The 15,490-nt window shown below is 36.6% G+C and overlaps 1 protein-coding gene across 8 annotated transcripts in view; it reads left to right on the top strand.

Annotated features, from left to right (window-relative positions):
• PHF3 (PHD finger protein 3) overlaps positions 1-15,230 on the top strand; it is a 53,233-nt gene extending 38,003 nt beyond the window's left edge. For all 8 annotated transcript variants that reach the window (XM_075708447.1, XM_075708440.1, XM_075708446.1 and 5 more), the window contains 10 exons: positions 1,203-1,353; positions 1,469-1,625; positions 2,670-2,786; positions 5,001-5,132; positions 5,586-5,718; positions 6,224-6,419; positions 8,023-8,170; positions 9,235-9,324; positions 10,639-10,834; positions 12,039-15,230. In XM_075708447.1, the coding sequence (XP_075564562.1) occupies positions 1,203-1,353; positions 1,469-1,625; positions 2,670-2,786; positions 5,001-5,132; positions 5,586-5,718; positions 6,224-6,419; positions 8,023-8,170; positions 9,235-9,324; positions 10,639-10,834; positions 12,039-14,218 (3,500 nt within the window). In that variant the 3' untranslated portion in view covers positions 14,219-15,230. The remainder of the gene's footprint in view (positions 1-1,202; positions 1,354-1,468; positions 1,626-2,669; positions 2,787-5,000; positions 5,133-5,585; positions 5,719-6,223; positions 6,420-8,022; positions 8,171-9,234; positions 9,325-10,638; positions 10,835-12,038) is intronic.
• Positions 15,231-15,490: the final 260 nt, after the last annotated feature.

Below are 15,490 nucleotides of genomic sequence, written 5' to 3'. Positions count from 1 at the left end.
TGTTTTCAAATGGTTGAAACTGCCAAAATGTTGCCGCCATGTGGAGGTTTTCCATTTCCCCTGACCCCCTCAGGCTACAACTTTGAAAATGTTTTAGTCCAGTTCTTCATCCTCCTTCTGAGGAGGAGATGAGCAAAAAATACATTGAGCAAATAAAATCATTATTAGAGCTGCTTTACTTAACAAGCCTAGCATATTCATACTTGAGATCACAGCGCAGAGTGGCAAATAGCTGTCTCAGGTCTGTACCACCTTGCTGGTGAGGAAGGGGAAATCAGTAATTTCATTAGGGATCATAGTTGCATTAATGAGAGAGTTGATCCAACCACACAATCTGCCCAATGGAAAAGAAAATCTGTCTTTTTATAGCTACTTGAAAATGTAGTTAGGTTGCCTCTCGTATTACTGCATTTTAAGTTGCACTCAATAGGTGAAAGTAATAATAAATACTTCTTTTTTTCAGAGTAGAAAGTGAATAAATTAGTTTTGTTTATGTCCCATTGCTTTCATAAATAGAAGGCTGCTGCTCTAAATTAATGATGTGTTCACATGCCGAGATAAATGAACCTTTAATTGACACGCTGAAAATTGAAGTTTGAAGGAATTGGGGTTTTTGCTTTAATGATTTTAATTTGATTAGAAATTTCCATTAGTTGTATATTTATGACACAAACCTTATAATGGCCTTGTTTAAGAGTGTCTGTTACCTGAATCAGAAGCTGAGATTATTATAATTGAAATAATTTTGATGGCTAACGGATACAGAAATGCTAAGTTTAATGAAAAACGCTGTTTTAAAGTGAAGTTTAATATGCTTATTATAAGTGCTTCCCAGTATATTATTTCTCAGTTTACTCATTGAAAAATTAATCTATGCTTTCACAAGATTTCAGAGTCAAAAATCCTACTTAAGATCAAGCTAATAAGCACTGGTCATCTTGGTTCAGTGAAGGAGAAAATACTGTAAGTCAAAGAGCAAAAGTCCTATTTGTTTCTGCTAAGGAAGTTTTTTCTGGATTAATTTATGTAATACAAAATCCAAACCAAATTAGGAAAAAAAAAAACAACCCAACCCTGTGAGTCCCTTCTCCTTGAAGGTTAGTTCTTAGCAGTTTAAAAATAAAACTTCATGACATCTAGCAATAGTAAAAGTTTATAGCACTGGCTTGAGTAGTTTACAGTTTTTAACTGTGTTCTGATAGGTGTCCATGAGAAACAAGAAATTAAGAAAAAGAAAAATGAGAAAGGATCCATTAGTGCAACACACCTGCCAGCCGTGCCAGCTTCCAAACCTTCTGCTGATCAGATAAGACAAAGTGTCAAGCAGTCTCTTAAGGAAATTCTGATGAAAAGGTAAAGATACAGTATTAAATGAAGTTACTAATTTGTGTTTGTAGTTATTTCTTTCAGAAGGCAGAGAAAAAATTATTTGGAAGCATTTGATAATTTCTCTTGTGTTCTCACACAGATTGACAGACTCCAGTTTAAAGATTCCTGAGGAGAGAGCAGCAAAAGTTGCCACAAGGATTGAAAGAGAGCTGTTTTCTTTTTTTCGGGACACTGACTCAAAGTATAAGAACAAATACAGAAGTTTAATGTTCAATCTAAAAGATCCTAAAAATAATGTATGTATTATTTGTCTGTTGTGGTTTATGGAAATCCTTCATTTGTCGTAGATTTAAGGAACCATCTTCTATGTAGTTACATTATTAATCCTTTCACATTTATCCGGTTTGTTATTTTTTCTGTAGGTTCCCTCATGTCTTTGACGTTGTTAGTCTTCTTGTGCACTCAGTGTTCTCTGTTCTTTTTCGCTGTTCCCCTTCATTAATTCTTCAACTCCTTGCTCCCAGTGTACTTTTTATAGTGAGGTTTCAAAGTGTAGTGGATATAGGTTGCTTTGTTTAAGTGTTTGTCTTTACCACTGCTCTGTTGTTTGGGTGTCCCTGTCCCCGCCATAACTCTTTCCTGCTTACTGCACTTATTTTTGTTTCTGTCCAGTAGCTTGTCTTCCTGTGCTTTCTCATAGCCAGGTTTCTCAAGCTTGGTCTTCACTCTCTTTTCTGCTTTTATGAGCCCATTATTCAACATCACACTCGCCTCCTCAACTTCTGTCTTTTGTGCTGTTATTCTGATCAAGTTGCTTTGTCTATAGTATTTTACTATTACAATTAGCAAACTGTAAATTATATGAAGAGGCTAACGTCTGTCATGGGCTTCTCTTTGCTCATACTGCTAAATTATGTGGGGTTTTTTTATCCTGGGAATTCAGTTCAGTCAGTCAAGAAGCATAGGCATCCTCTTTAATACTAGCTTCTTTCTGCTGTGTAATACAGGGGATTTGCACCTTTACAAAAAAAAAAAAAAGTTACTGCTGCAATGGACATAAACGCACTTTCTCCTTTGGAACAACAGTTAGTTATATATCTGATCATTAAGGGTGTATGTAGATACATTCTGTTATATAGAATAAATGGAGCTCTGGAATTAAGCTTTTTAGGTTATAAAATCTAGTACCACTTCCTACAATGGGAGGTAATTACAAAACCACATGATTCATATAGCTGTACATAGTATGTTGCATGTTGCTTCTCTGCTTTATTTTTATTTACTGCTGTGAGCTGTTTTTTTTCTTGATAGCAATAGTTAACTTTCTTTCTATCTTCTAGATATTATTTAAGAAAGTACTGAAGGGAGAGGTTACTCCAGACCATCTAATAAAAATGAGCCCAGAAGAACTGGCTTCCAAAGAACTGGCTGCTTGGAGACAGAGAGAAAACAGACATGTGAGATTTGGCGATTTATGTTGTTTAGTTGACTGCCTAACCATATTAACTTGAGTTTTCAGGTTAAGTGTATGTAGAAGGAACAGAATGCACATTGCACAAAGCAACTCTGACTAATCAGGAGGATCTCTATAATTTATTTAGGATTCAAAACTGAAAAGGGTTGTTAGGACAGAAGTGAAAGAAGCGTGGTAAATTCCTGAAAGGGGGAAACCATGCATTTCTCCTTTGCCGTCCAACTTTGTTACTGCTCTTTCTTTCTTCTGTCTCAAGAGTGAAGGCTTCTTTGTCTTTTTTTCCAACAAGATTTTAAAGCTCTAGCTGAAGCTTTATAGACACCAGTTTATTAGAAAGAGAGATCTCTTTGGACAAACCAAACTGAACTGGTGTTGTTCATAACTTACATACTGATGGAGCATGACAATTCACCCACCAAGAAGTAAACCTGAAGCTGAAAACTTGATCTGCCAGTCTGAAAAGCAGTCGGGGGGCGGGGGGAAGGGGGAAGAATGGAGGGGAAAAAAAAAAAAAAGCAAAAAAGCAGCTTATTAGGTTAGAACATTACTTTTCTTGAAACAGAAGGTCACAATATATTTATAGCTGTGTTGACAATTTAGAAGAAGCAGGAGTATAAGGACCTGTATTATTTTTATAGAAGATGCCTTTTTCTTAGAAATTACCATGTTTATTGTGCGGTTAGTCCGATGATAGTTAACTGCAGCTGCTTAGAAATGTCCACTTTACAGCATCAAGTTTTCTAGTTTACAACATCTGGATTTGTCTTGGCATCTTTGGTATTTATATGCCACTTCATAGAACCGAAAGGCAGAAAATTTGGGTAGTGTTAACTGGTATGCATTTTGTGTTTGGGTTTTATGATACTAGGAATTGTGGGTTATATCAGATGACTTCCGATGTAAAAAAAAAAGAGTAGGGTAGTATAACACAGAACAGATGGAAATTCATCCTCTTGAATTCTGTGTGCTCAGAATTAAAGAATGTTCAGTGATAACTGATTCAGTACAGTAGGATGCTGTTTTAGAGACTGCAATTTGCATCGTGACATTAATTATTCCTGGTTTTTTCCTTTTCTTTGCATATTGCGACTAGACCTGTTTATGAATCATGACAACTTTTTGCTAGTTCATATGCAAAAACAGTTGTTGAATTACTCCATTATCTCAAAGTTGTTTTGAGGTCTAGAAAGGCATGAAAAGTTTGTTTATTCTGTAGCTATCTGAAGTCCATCTCTTGCAGTACACCTTCATTAGATTTATTTTTATGAACATCAATAAAATACTGAAAACAGACCATACAAAATAATATTCCACTGCTGTGAGGAACAGCTTCAAAACAAAAGCATATGCTGCTCAAAAATTACTGAAGGGTCCTAAATATTTCAGAGAAATACTTCAAAATTTCTAGACTTCAAAATGAAATACAACATGTAAAATAAATAGCAATGTATCATTTGACTGTATTTTTCATGTTCCTATTTAAGCAAGACTTTGAGACTGCTACTTAACTAATTTTTTTCAAAGTTTTCTCAATGTGTGCAAAAGTAACTAGGTATTTGGCAGACAAATAAAGCAATCATAGAATCCTTGTTTAAAGGCTTAAAATATTGGGGACAGCCAACACAAACTGTTTCTGGCTTGAGAAGTAGAAATGTGCTTTAAGAAGCAATTTTAGAAATAATGGTTTGTGTTTTAATTTTTGCAACAGAGCACAGCAGCAGTACTGATCAGAATTAGCACATCCATTACTTTAATAATACATTTAAATGTCTTTATTGAGGTAGAGCATTAGGCTTATGTACTCAAAAACAAGCTCTTGAAAAATGATGCAAATCTATATGTATTTATGTCCTACATTGTCCCTATTATTATGGGAAAAGAGTTGATGCATTTTTTTTTTCTTTAACTCTTGGAAAATCAGAATTACCTGAATTTAAAAATTTAGTGTTGAAGGTCTGCTTTATAACTTGTTTAAATACATGCCTGATAAGTACTCACTGCACTGTAGGTGAAGTTAGACCGGCTGCTTGTATGCTTGCTTTATGAAACTACTTGACACTTGCAAAATAAGAATATATTCCTTTTTTTTTTTTCCTAGAGGGTTTCCTAATTGCAGTCCTGTTTTCTGCTGTTACATTTGTGGATTTCCAAATTTTATTATATGGAAGTAAATGTAAATAACTCCCTGTTTTTACAGACAATTGAAATGATTGAGAAAGAACAGAGGGAAGTTGAAAGAAGACCTATCACAAAAATTACTCACAAGGGAGAAATAGAAATTGAAAGTGAAACACCAATAAAAGAACAAGAGGAAGTTATGGAAGTTCAGGTAGAAAAGAAAACATGGTAACACAGTGTATTTGGTTCATAGATAATGTGGTTGTAAAGTGGTTTGTTTATGATTTTGTTGTTCAGATCTGAAATTATATGTTCAGTCTGTTTTGAGTTCAATTTTTCTTTTATCCTCATTGACTTTCACTTCTGGGCCTGGTGGTTTTTTGGTTTTTTTCCATGTTGTGTCCATGACTGTATGATGAATTCTGGCAGTAGTAGAAAATTCTAAATCTCATCTACAATATATTTAGGAATACCAATTCATTCTTTTAATGCATTTGTAGACTTTGTGATAGCCTTTTAGGCTACACAGCTGAAGGGAAGGGTTTATGTCTGAAGGGAAGAAAATGTCATAAAATATTTAAGCAATATGAATAGCAATATTAGGAATATTAGCAGAAGGCTAACTGAAAAAAAGGCTAACTGAAATGTCTTTGACTTTTCTTAGGAACCTAATATGAAGTTGTTTGAGAAGTCAGAGGAAGCTGAAAAAGATAAAGAAATAAATGAATCTGCATCTCCAGACACCACAAGTCAACATAAAAATCATCTCTTTGACCTTAACTGCAAAATCTGCATAGGTAATTTTGAAAAGCATGTCAGAACAAATACATCATGCTTGTATAATGCATTTCAGTCATAAGTCTTAGTGTACCTCAGGAATGTAAATAAATGGGGTTTTTCCCCTAGTTTGCTGATGGAGATGTGGAAGCAGTGCTTTACTTGTAATTTACAGAAGAGACAATATTAAAATGATAGGCTATTGGCATAAAGTTGTCTTCTATTTAAAAAAAAAAACCCTGCAGAGAAAGAAAGTCCTTTAATGTGTGTACATGCTATTGTTGATTCCTCATTTCCTTATCCTATCCCATTACAGTGCCAATATTTATGTATAATATTGTATAAATATATATATAATGCATAAATGTATACATTTTATAAATATGTATAAAATGTATCATTTCTTTATCCTATCCCACTTCAGTGGCAATGTGTAGTATTTTTGGTGCATCTTCCATGTCTTCAAGAAGTCCTCTTTTGTTTCTTTAATAAAAACTAAAAAATATTGCAATTCATTCTCTGCAGGCAGAATGGCACCACCTACTGATGATCTTTCTGCGAAAAAAGTGAAAGTGTCTGTTGGAGTTGCACGGAAGCAGTCAGACAACGAAGCAGAGAGCATTGCAGACGCGCTTTCTTCAACGTCAAGTATTTTAGCTTCAGAATTACTGGAAGATGATAAGCAAGACTCATCAAAATCATCATTCACACCTCTCCCAAAGTAATATAAACTGTAGAAACAGTATTTTTAAATGAAAAATGTTATTGATCTTAAGCTGTTATGACTAGAGTTAATTTTTTTTAATAGCATTTCATTAATCCATTGATTATGTTGGACACCTCTTCTTAGGATTGGGGTTATCTGCTGGAGTAAATGATGCTATGCATTTATATAAATAATACTACATATACTGTTGTGATTACAAATTTCTAATTACCACATTTTCTTTTGGGGAAAAGTAAACTACCTTACATTTTCTGGTGCAACAAGGCCTAAAAAGGCAGCTGAGTTCATATTAAAGTCAGAATATAGATTTCATATTGTATTTTCCTATTAATGTAGTGTGTACGGTGCTGCAATTGAATGAGTGTGTGTGTATGTATGTATATATAAAGCTAGGAAGTTTGAGGTGGCTCTAAACAGAACATTTTACACTGATAAGTCAGGCTAGTTTCAGATCTTAAAGCAACACTCTTCTAGAAATGACAGTTAACAGCAGCTTGTTTGATGTTTTGCCACATTTGCTGTCAGCTCTCTCTTCGTTTTCTTCCACACTCTACTGTGCTACCCACTGAAGAGGGAACTGCAATTTATGAGGCTGGCTTTTTTCTGGTTTGAGGGAGGTGTTTCTAGAAAAAACATCGACTTCCAGTTACTCAGAATTGACTGGACTTTGTCCTGAAATTCTGCCTTTATCAGGACAGTGGGGTCCTTTACCGAGGACAGTGGACTTTGAATCTTCAGCAAGCTGTTCAAAAAACAAAGTCATTTCTAGTGTAGACAGAAAGAAACATAGGTTACTGTGTTACTGTAACAGGACAACATCTGGGTGGCTAGCTTAAAACTGCTAATAGCATGCCTAGAATATTTTGATAACAACATGTTGGGAAATGTTGAAATATGGCTGTAACCTTTTCCATGAGGAAACCCCCAGGCCGAGAAACACTCCTGTGAAAATATTTCAGTCTTTCAGTTTATTCCTTGCAGCTGCTTTACTGACAAAACTGAGGCTTTTTTTGAAGGAGGGAAAAACACTATTTTGTACAGTTGATACTGGAGTTGGGAGGAGGCCCTCACAGAAGCCGTAGAAGTGATGCATGGGTGAGAACAGATGAGGAGCCAGCTTGTGGGACAAGGGAAGAGGAGGGGGATGCAGGTATTCAGGTGGCGTTGCCACAACATGTAGGAGCTGGGAAAGCAGGGTGAAGACAGGCCAGCAAGCAGTATGTCGTCTTCTCCTCCCCTCCCTGTGGCAGGGGAAGATCTTACTGAGTGTGCAGCACCTATATGTGCTTGTGTGTCCTCTTCAGTAGCATTTAATAACTCTTGGACTAAATAACTTCTCCATTCTCAAAAGCCGCAGTAGAGAACTAATGTGCTGCTTATCTGACGATCCTTTGTGTAACATAATATCCTCTCCACTGGCGGGTGAGAAACATGGATGTCTGCCTGTCTCTTTTCATTGACCCTCAAGTACGCTTACCTGAAAAAGAAAATTCTTAATGACACATGATTTCTTTTACAAGGAGAGATTATGATGTACATGATCTTGCATGATATATCATGTTCTAAATAAAGTGGTGTTTTGTTTGTCGTTTTTTAGGTCAGAAACACCTGGTACTGTGGAATGTGAAAGTCTGTTTCTGGCACGCCTGAATTTCATCTGGAAGGGTTTTATCAATATGCCTTCAGTGGCAAAGTTTGTTATTAAGGCTTATCCAGTTTCTGGCTCTTTTGAGTATTTAACGGAGGTACTTTACATTTACTGCAAAGAATGAAAAATTAATTTCTTAACTTTTAGTGACTTGTTTACCTTGTAGGCTGATAATAGTATAATGATGAAAGGCAGTGCAGCATGATCATTGTATTGAGTAAAGTATTTGTGGGAGGACAGAGGTTAGGGTATGTATTTGTAAGTAAATTATTTTTCGGTTTGTCCTACGTGGACACATGTTCATTAGGATTCAAGTTCTTTGATATATTTTAAGATGTTTTGCTCTCATCTCATTGTAAGATGTTTCTTGAGGATGAGCAGCAGTATTTCCAGAGCTGGTTTTATAAAAGTTGAACTGTGTTTGGTTTTTTTTCTTCTATTATGGAGCATCTTCTGTAGTATAAAGTAGCAGGGAAAGATAGGGCAAAATTAGCTACTGAAATAACCACCTCGGTGGCATCCATTTTCTGAATTAGGGGTGAGAAAATTGTAGCTCAGTTACGAATTCAAAGCATTAAACAAGTCAATACCCATTTTTGGAAGAGAAAACTACTGTTAGTTTCTGTTGACAGTGCAAGAAGTCTTCTCATGTTCTACAACAGAAACCTGTGTAACAGGGTTTCTTTTTTTGCCTATCTGGTGGCAATTCTGGTCCTAACCTTCCATTGTAAGACTAAATTGTCCCTGAAAATAAAGGTTTACGTAGTGTTCGCTTCAGTGTCTGAGAGGCAGAAAAAGGATGCAACTGCTTATAACAGTTGTCTTTGTGTCATAAAATAAAGATCAGAGCGCTCAAAAGGCTCAGTGTTACTTCTTGCCAGTGACACAGGATGCATCAGCTTTCTAATTAAATGCACTTAGGTCTTCTATTAGTGTGATTATCTTTACTTTGCTGTAAATCTTCAGTGAAGTGCAGGGCATGCAGGACCCTTTAATACTAAAGGATTGTTTTATGAATATGATGTGCTTTTCAAAACTCTTTTGCTTTATTTCAAAAAAATGTTTTTTCTTAGGTGTTCTAAATGATTCTGTAGGTTATGTTTTTCCCTCATGATGAAGGTTTATATGTTGGATTCAGATGTCTGTTGTCTTTTTTCATAGGATTTACCTGATAGTATTCAAGTAGGTGGCAGGATATCTCCTCACACTGTCTGGGAGTATGTAGAAAAAATCAAAGCTTCAGGGACCAAGGTAAAAATGTTATGTATTGAAGGCTTGCTATTTAACATATATTTGCTATTTAACACATATCCTATTCACCCTAAAGGGTTTTTTTTGTTGGTTTTTTTTTTTTCCCCTCCCTGGAACATTTGTGAAATACATGACACTTCAAGGATAACTGGTGGTTATGTTCAATGGGATGGATGGCAGCTGGTGGTGTTTATTTGCTCATTATCTAACATTAACCTGTCATTTGCTGTTTGAGAATACTTGTATTCCTTTGAGACAGTAACTCATCATGAACGTTTGGGCACCACTTCCCATGTCTCAAGTGTTACCCTTTCTTTTCAGTACAGTTGCAGTATGCAAACCCATCTCAGTGGTCCTCTGCTGGACTTGTCCCACTGTGTGCAAGTTGTCCTTGGGGTGGGGAGCCCAAAACTAGATAGTGTTCTCCAGATGCTCTCTCACAAGTGCTGGATAGAAGGGAATAATCATTTCCCTTGGCCTGCTGACTGCTCTGGTTCTGACGCCCAGCATGCAGTTGGCCTTCTTGGCATGGACACATTGCTGGTTCACATTCAACTTGTCCACCAGGCCCCCCACGTCCTTTTATGCCAAGCTGCTTTCCAGCCAGTCAGTCCCCTAGCCTGTCCTGGTGCATGGGGTTACTCCGTTCTAAGATGCAAGATTTTGCATTTGCCTTTGCTGACCTTCATGAAGGTCAGCCCATTTTTTCAGCCTGCTGAGGTCCCTCTGAATGGCAGCCCACACTTCAGAGTATCAACCACTGCCCCTAATTAGGTGTCATCTCAGTTTTGCAGAGAGTTTCCTGTCCCGTCTTCCAGGTCGTTAATTAAGCCATTAGCTTAGCCATAAGCCATAGCGTCGGCCCCAGCATCGACTCCTGAGCTGGGCTTTGGTCATAGTTCTGGGATCTGAATACTGGTCTTCCCCTAGTATTTGAATATCTCTGACACAACAGACTACAAAATAAAGCTTTCTAGTAATGTTAGGGGTGGGGAGGGGAATAATTACTTGGAAGCTGGCATGCTTCCCTAAAACTTGTTATTTAGCTGGCTGATAAAATGTTGGCTTTTCTGTAATGCACTGTAATTCATTTCTTTTTATACTAAATGCTTTTTATTTGTTTTCTTCAGTTTTCCATAATTATTTTTGTCTGTGTTTCTGCTCCTTCTGTCTCCTCTGTTGTTCTCTGCCTTCTTGGGGAGGCTTTTGCTCCTCCTCTGGACTGTGCTTTTAAATAAAAAGCAGTCACTAAAACAATTAAAATTTCACTGAAAAATTATCTGATCATCTTTTTCTCTCTCTTCTCGTAAACAGGAGATCTGTGTAGTGCGCTTTACCCCTGTAACTGAAGAGGATCAGATATCCTACGCGTTGTTGTTTGCCTATTTCAGCAGTAGAAAACGCTATGGTGTAGCAGCCAATAACATGAAGCAAGTGAAAGATTTGTACCTCATCCCTTTAGGTTCCTCAGATAAAGTCCCACATCATCTTGTGCCTTTTGATGGGCCTGGTAAGCATGGCTTGAAATTTGGAACTTTATTATCATAACAGTACTTGAAGAAGTTTACAACAGAAATAGAAAAGAAAATTAAATTTAAAAATGCCAGCTATTCTGTTCAAACATGTCATGAGTTTTCTATAATATTATATTAGCTTCCTTGAAAAGACATTAATTTTGCATTATAAGATTATTCTGATACTTTTATTGTCGAAAAAATTGCTGTGTGTAACTTTTGTTTCTTGTTTACTACATTATTCCTCTAATCCAGGTGACTTTGTAGATTACAATCTCAGTAAATTCAGTGATGCAAGTGAACTATGATAGTAGTCTTACTGAGCTCCAAATTGATACTGTAACTTTAAAGTAGTATTTTTCATTATTTGAAATGTACTAATTCCTTTTTTCTCAAGTTTTCCAAACTTCTTTAAAAAAAGAAAGACATGAAAAGTTTAAAAAACAGGTGGGCAAGGAAGAAAAGATCCTGAAATGGCTCTCCGTTGTTCTGCTTACACCTGAGTTATTTTGTATCAATTTGTTTTGGTTATAAAAAAAATTGTGGATTATTTCTTCTTTTGAGATAGGCAGGGCTGAAACGAAGAGAGGATGAGCTACAACTCATAATTCTTTTGCAAGAACCTAAACTATACAGAGCAAAGTACATAGTGAAGAGATAGCTAATAGTATACCTTGAAACACAGTGCCTTCCTGGAATGAGGGAGGCATTTTGGAAAGGTCACTTTTGGTAAATTTTTGAAGAAGTATGTCTAACACGAATTGATTAGCAGACTGTGGTTGCAAGTGTGCTATTTACTTTTTTTTTTTTCCTTTTGTGCTTTGCTACCACTGGTACCAGACTGTAGCTGTGTTTAGACTAACATGGTGTTTAACTTCTGTGCTTTTCCTTAGGTGACTGGATGTCCTATGTAACTGTCTCATATTCTGTATTTGGAAGTTACAGTGGGCAGTATAGTAACTAAAGCAATTGTAATTTGCAATATTTGAAGTAATAATTTTTATGTGGGAAATAATTTTAATTACCATTATTATTATTATAATAAGTATTGTTTGTTATGTTTAATGATGGAAATTTCAAAGGTCATAAAATGAATACTTTCTATAATATATTGTAAGAGAATGGGGGTTATTTTTGTTAAAATGATTGCCTTAACCAAGACGTAAGGAGATGATAAATTGCTGTTACAATTTTGTACAGGGATTGAAATACATCGACCAAATTTGTTACTGGGATTGATAATTCGCCAGAAAATGAAGAGGCAGATTACTGCTGTTGCAAGTGTTACTAGTAGTTTTGTGGATGAAGCTTCTGAAAGTACCTTGAGTAACTTGCCACCAGAGAAGAAAAGCAAGCCAAACAAACCTGAAGTCTCTCATCACGAGTTGGCCCTAGAAGAAGAGGAGGAAAATGATTTTTTTAATTCCTTCACAACTGTACTACACAAGCAGAGAAATAAACCTCAGCAATCTAATACAGAAGATGTTCCAGCAATTATTGAACCGTTGGTGGAAAGTACCAAACATGAACCACCAAAGCCTCTCAGATTTCTTCCTGGAGTCCTGGTTGGATGGGAAAATCAGCCTTCTACTCTGGAGCTAGCAAATAAACCATTGCCAGTGGATGATATTCTCCAAAGCCTGTTGGGTACGACAGGGCAGGTGTATGAACACAAGTCAGAAGCGAGTCCCAGTGAAGACATACCATTATTAAATGAACAAGCAACCTTAAAAGAAGAAAGCATGGATGTTGCTGAGGTAACTGCTGAAGTTAGTGAAGCAAAGACTGGTTTGGATGATCTACAAGAATCCACTAACACTACTGTAAGTGCAGATGCAGCAGCTGTAGGGGCCTCAAGTTCTGCAAGAAGTGCTGGATCTTTGATAGGCCTGAGTCTTAAGGGTAAACCTCCAGATGTCTCCACAGAAGCATTTTTAGCAAATTTATCTGTTCAGTCACACAATAAAGAAACTGAAGAAAGTAAAGAAAACGACCCAAAGCGGCAGTTACCTGACAAGGATAACATTGCACAGGAAGTTAGAAGGACCACAAATTCCAGCTTTTCTTCTTCCTCATCAAATGCAGGGAAAAAAACCAATGAGGGCAACGTTAATGTAAGCTCTGCTGAAGGTACCACTGCTAATACCTCTAAAACACCACCATTTATTAATCTTAAAAGAGACCCACGACAGGCAGCTGGACGAAGCCAGCAGGCTAATGCTTCAGAAAACAAGGAAGGAGACGTTAGCAGAAATGAGGACCGACAGAACACTTCAGGAAATGATCAAATGGAACCAGAGAATAAACAGTCTTCTGGAGAAGTGAGCTTAAACCTGTATCAAAGTGATGCACAAACGAATGAGACGCAATACAGTTCAACTGCAGCAAAAGCAGATAATGCAGGTGCATCACAAGCAGAAGATACCAAACACTCACAGGAAGATGCCCTGATGCAAAACATTGAAACAGTGAACTCTTTTAGAAGAGGACCAGCAGCAACTTCATCTCATTTTGAAACTGAAAACTCTTCTCGTTCTGAATTTATTTCCAAAGTTCCAAGCCCTATTACAAGTGGCAGCTTCTCATCTGTTAGACCTCCACAGCAGAATTTTCAGCATCCTAAATCTAATCCACCTGGATTTCAGTTTCAGCCTCCTGCACCTCATAACTTCCCTCCACAAAACAACCCTATGTTTGGATTTCCTCCTCATTTACCACCTCCACTTCTTCCTCCTCCAGGCTTTGGCTTTCCTCAGAATCCAATGATGCCATGGCCACCAGTAGCTCACTTACCAGGTCAGCCACCACACTATGCCGGACCTATTGCACAAGGGCTACCAGTGGCTCACAAACAATCAAGATTTTTGGGGCCAGAAAATTTTTTTCAGAGTAAAGACAGTAGGAGACCAGAAAGACGCCACAGCGATCCTTGGGGCAGACAAGAACAGCATTTGGAGAGAGGGTTCAGCAGAGGGAAAAATGATCAACATAGACAAAGATTTTACAGTGAATCCCATCACCAAAAGAAGGACAGACATGAAAAAGAGTGGAACAACGAAAAATACTGGGAGCAAGATTCTGAAAGAAATAGACGCAGAGACAGAAACCAGGAAAAAGAGAGAGAGAGGAAGAGTAGAGAGGAAGGACAGAGAGACAAAGAAAGATTGCGATCTCCACACAGTGATAGAGCTGCTGATGGAAAAAGCCCTAGAGAGACTAGAAATCCAGAAAAAAAGACAGAGAAGCCTAAAAGTGAAGAACAGGCTCATGAAAAAGATAAGGAGAGGGAGAAAAGCAAAGAGAAGCATAGAGAACGAGAGAGTGAAAAGAACAGAGAGAGACATAGGGACCACAGTGACAGAACTAAAAGCAAAAGGTAAAAAGATGCAGGCAGTCTTTTAAAATACTATTTAAATAAACTGTTAGAGTAACGTCGTAAAACTTTGTATAAAAAAAAAAAAGCCTGCTAGGATTGTGCCATCTTTTTTATTCAGTGTTGGTGTTTTGCAGAAACAAGTCTGTGTTTTGGTACCACTCGATGTACCAATACTCATCCTTTTTTTCATTATACCAACTATCGCTAGAAGTAGGAGTTTAATATTTTTAAAAATTTTACATTGCTGTATATTCAAAATTTTAAAGATTTCTTTTATTAATATGCAATAAAGGCTTAGAAATTTTCTTAGCTGATGAAGTTGGCTTTAGTCAAGTCTGCAATATAGTTGCTGCCTTTGGTAATTTGTGCTCTCTTCTGTTTTAAGATGCTCTGATAATTTTAAAGGTGAATTTCATACGGTAACCTTCTTTTTAAATTGCACTGTTTTTAAAGACTGTAGGAAAGCCTCAGAATCCACACACATTACGACAAAATATAATACGCTCGATGGTGTGAAGAGTTCTTTTTAAATTATTCAGTAGTACAATAAAATAATTCAAGTGTATTTCATTAGTTTTTCAAGTATTTCCTAAGCATCTGAAGCAGTTTGTGACCAGAAATTGGAAGGCTGAGCTGCTCGAATGTTATTGCTTTAAACTGCACTTGTTTTAATAAGAAAGCATTTTTAACCTAAATTCTTGAAAATATGATTTGTAGTAGTAAAGTCATTTCTCCCACCATTTTCCATGCTTCAAAAACTTGAATACCTAAGCTTGTACATTACTTTGTGTTTTGCTATCCTTTTTACTGTAAAATGTAAATATTTTAAGGGATATTTTGATTCTAAAACGATAAAACTTTCTCACATACTGTGTGTGTTTGATTTCATAGGTGTGAAACTGTAGGCTAAATGAATATAGCAGGCTGAGCTACAGAATGCCACGTTCGTTGTACACTTCATGGCTCAGTTGTCTCGTTTTGGGAGGCAAAGAGGGGGGGAGAAGGGCAGAATGGTGTTTGTACCATTGGGGCTTCTAATAAATTGATATTTTGTAGTGACTACCATCCAAAAAGGGAAAAAAAAATGAAGCAAAGCTGAAAACAAACTAAAATCTCCTGCTCTTATACTTCTTAAAATACACTGGTCATCTTGCCGAATCTGTCGGAAACAACAAAAATATTCCACTATATAAAGAAAAAATTAGGTTTATTGTTCTGTTTTTCAGTGTTTTGTTTTTCAATTTGAGTATATGGCCTTGTGTACTGATGTAGCATT

Source organism: Pelecanus crispus, chromosome 3 (assembly GCF_030463565.1).
Source record: "Pelecanus crispus isolate bPelCri1 chromosome 3, bPelCri1.pri, whole genome shotgun sequence".
Lineage (NCBI taxonomy): Eukaryota > Metazoa > Chordata > Aves > Pelecaniformes > Pelecanidae > Pelecanus > Pelecanus crispus.
Note: the sequence above shows the minus strand (reverse complement) of the source record. Positions and strands in the feature narration are given on the sequence as shown.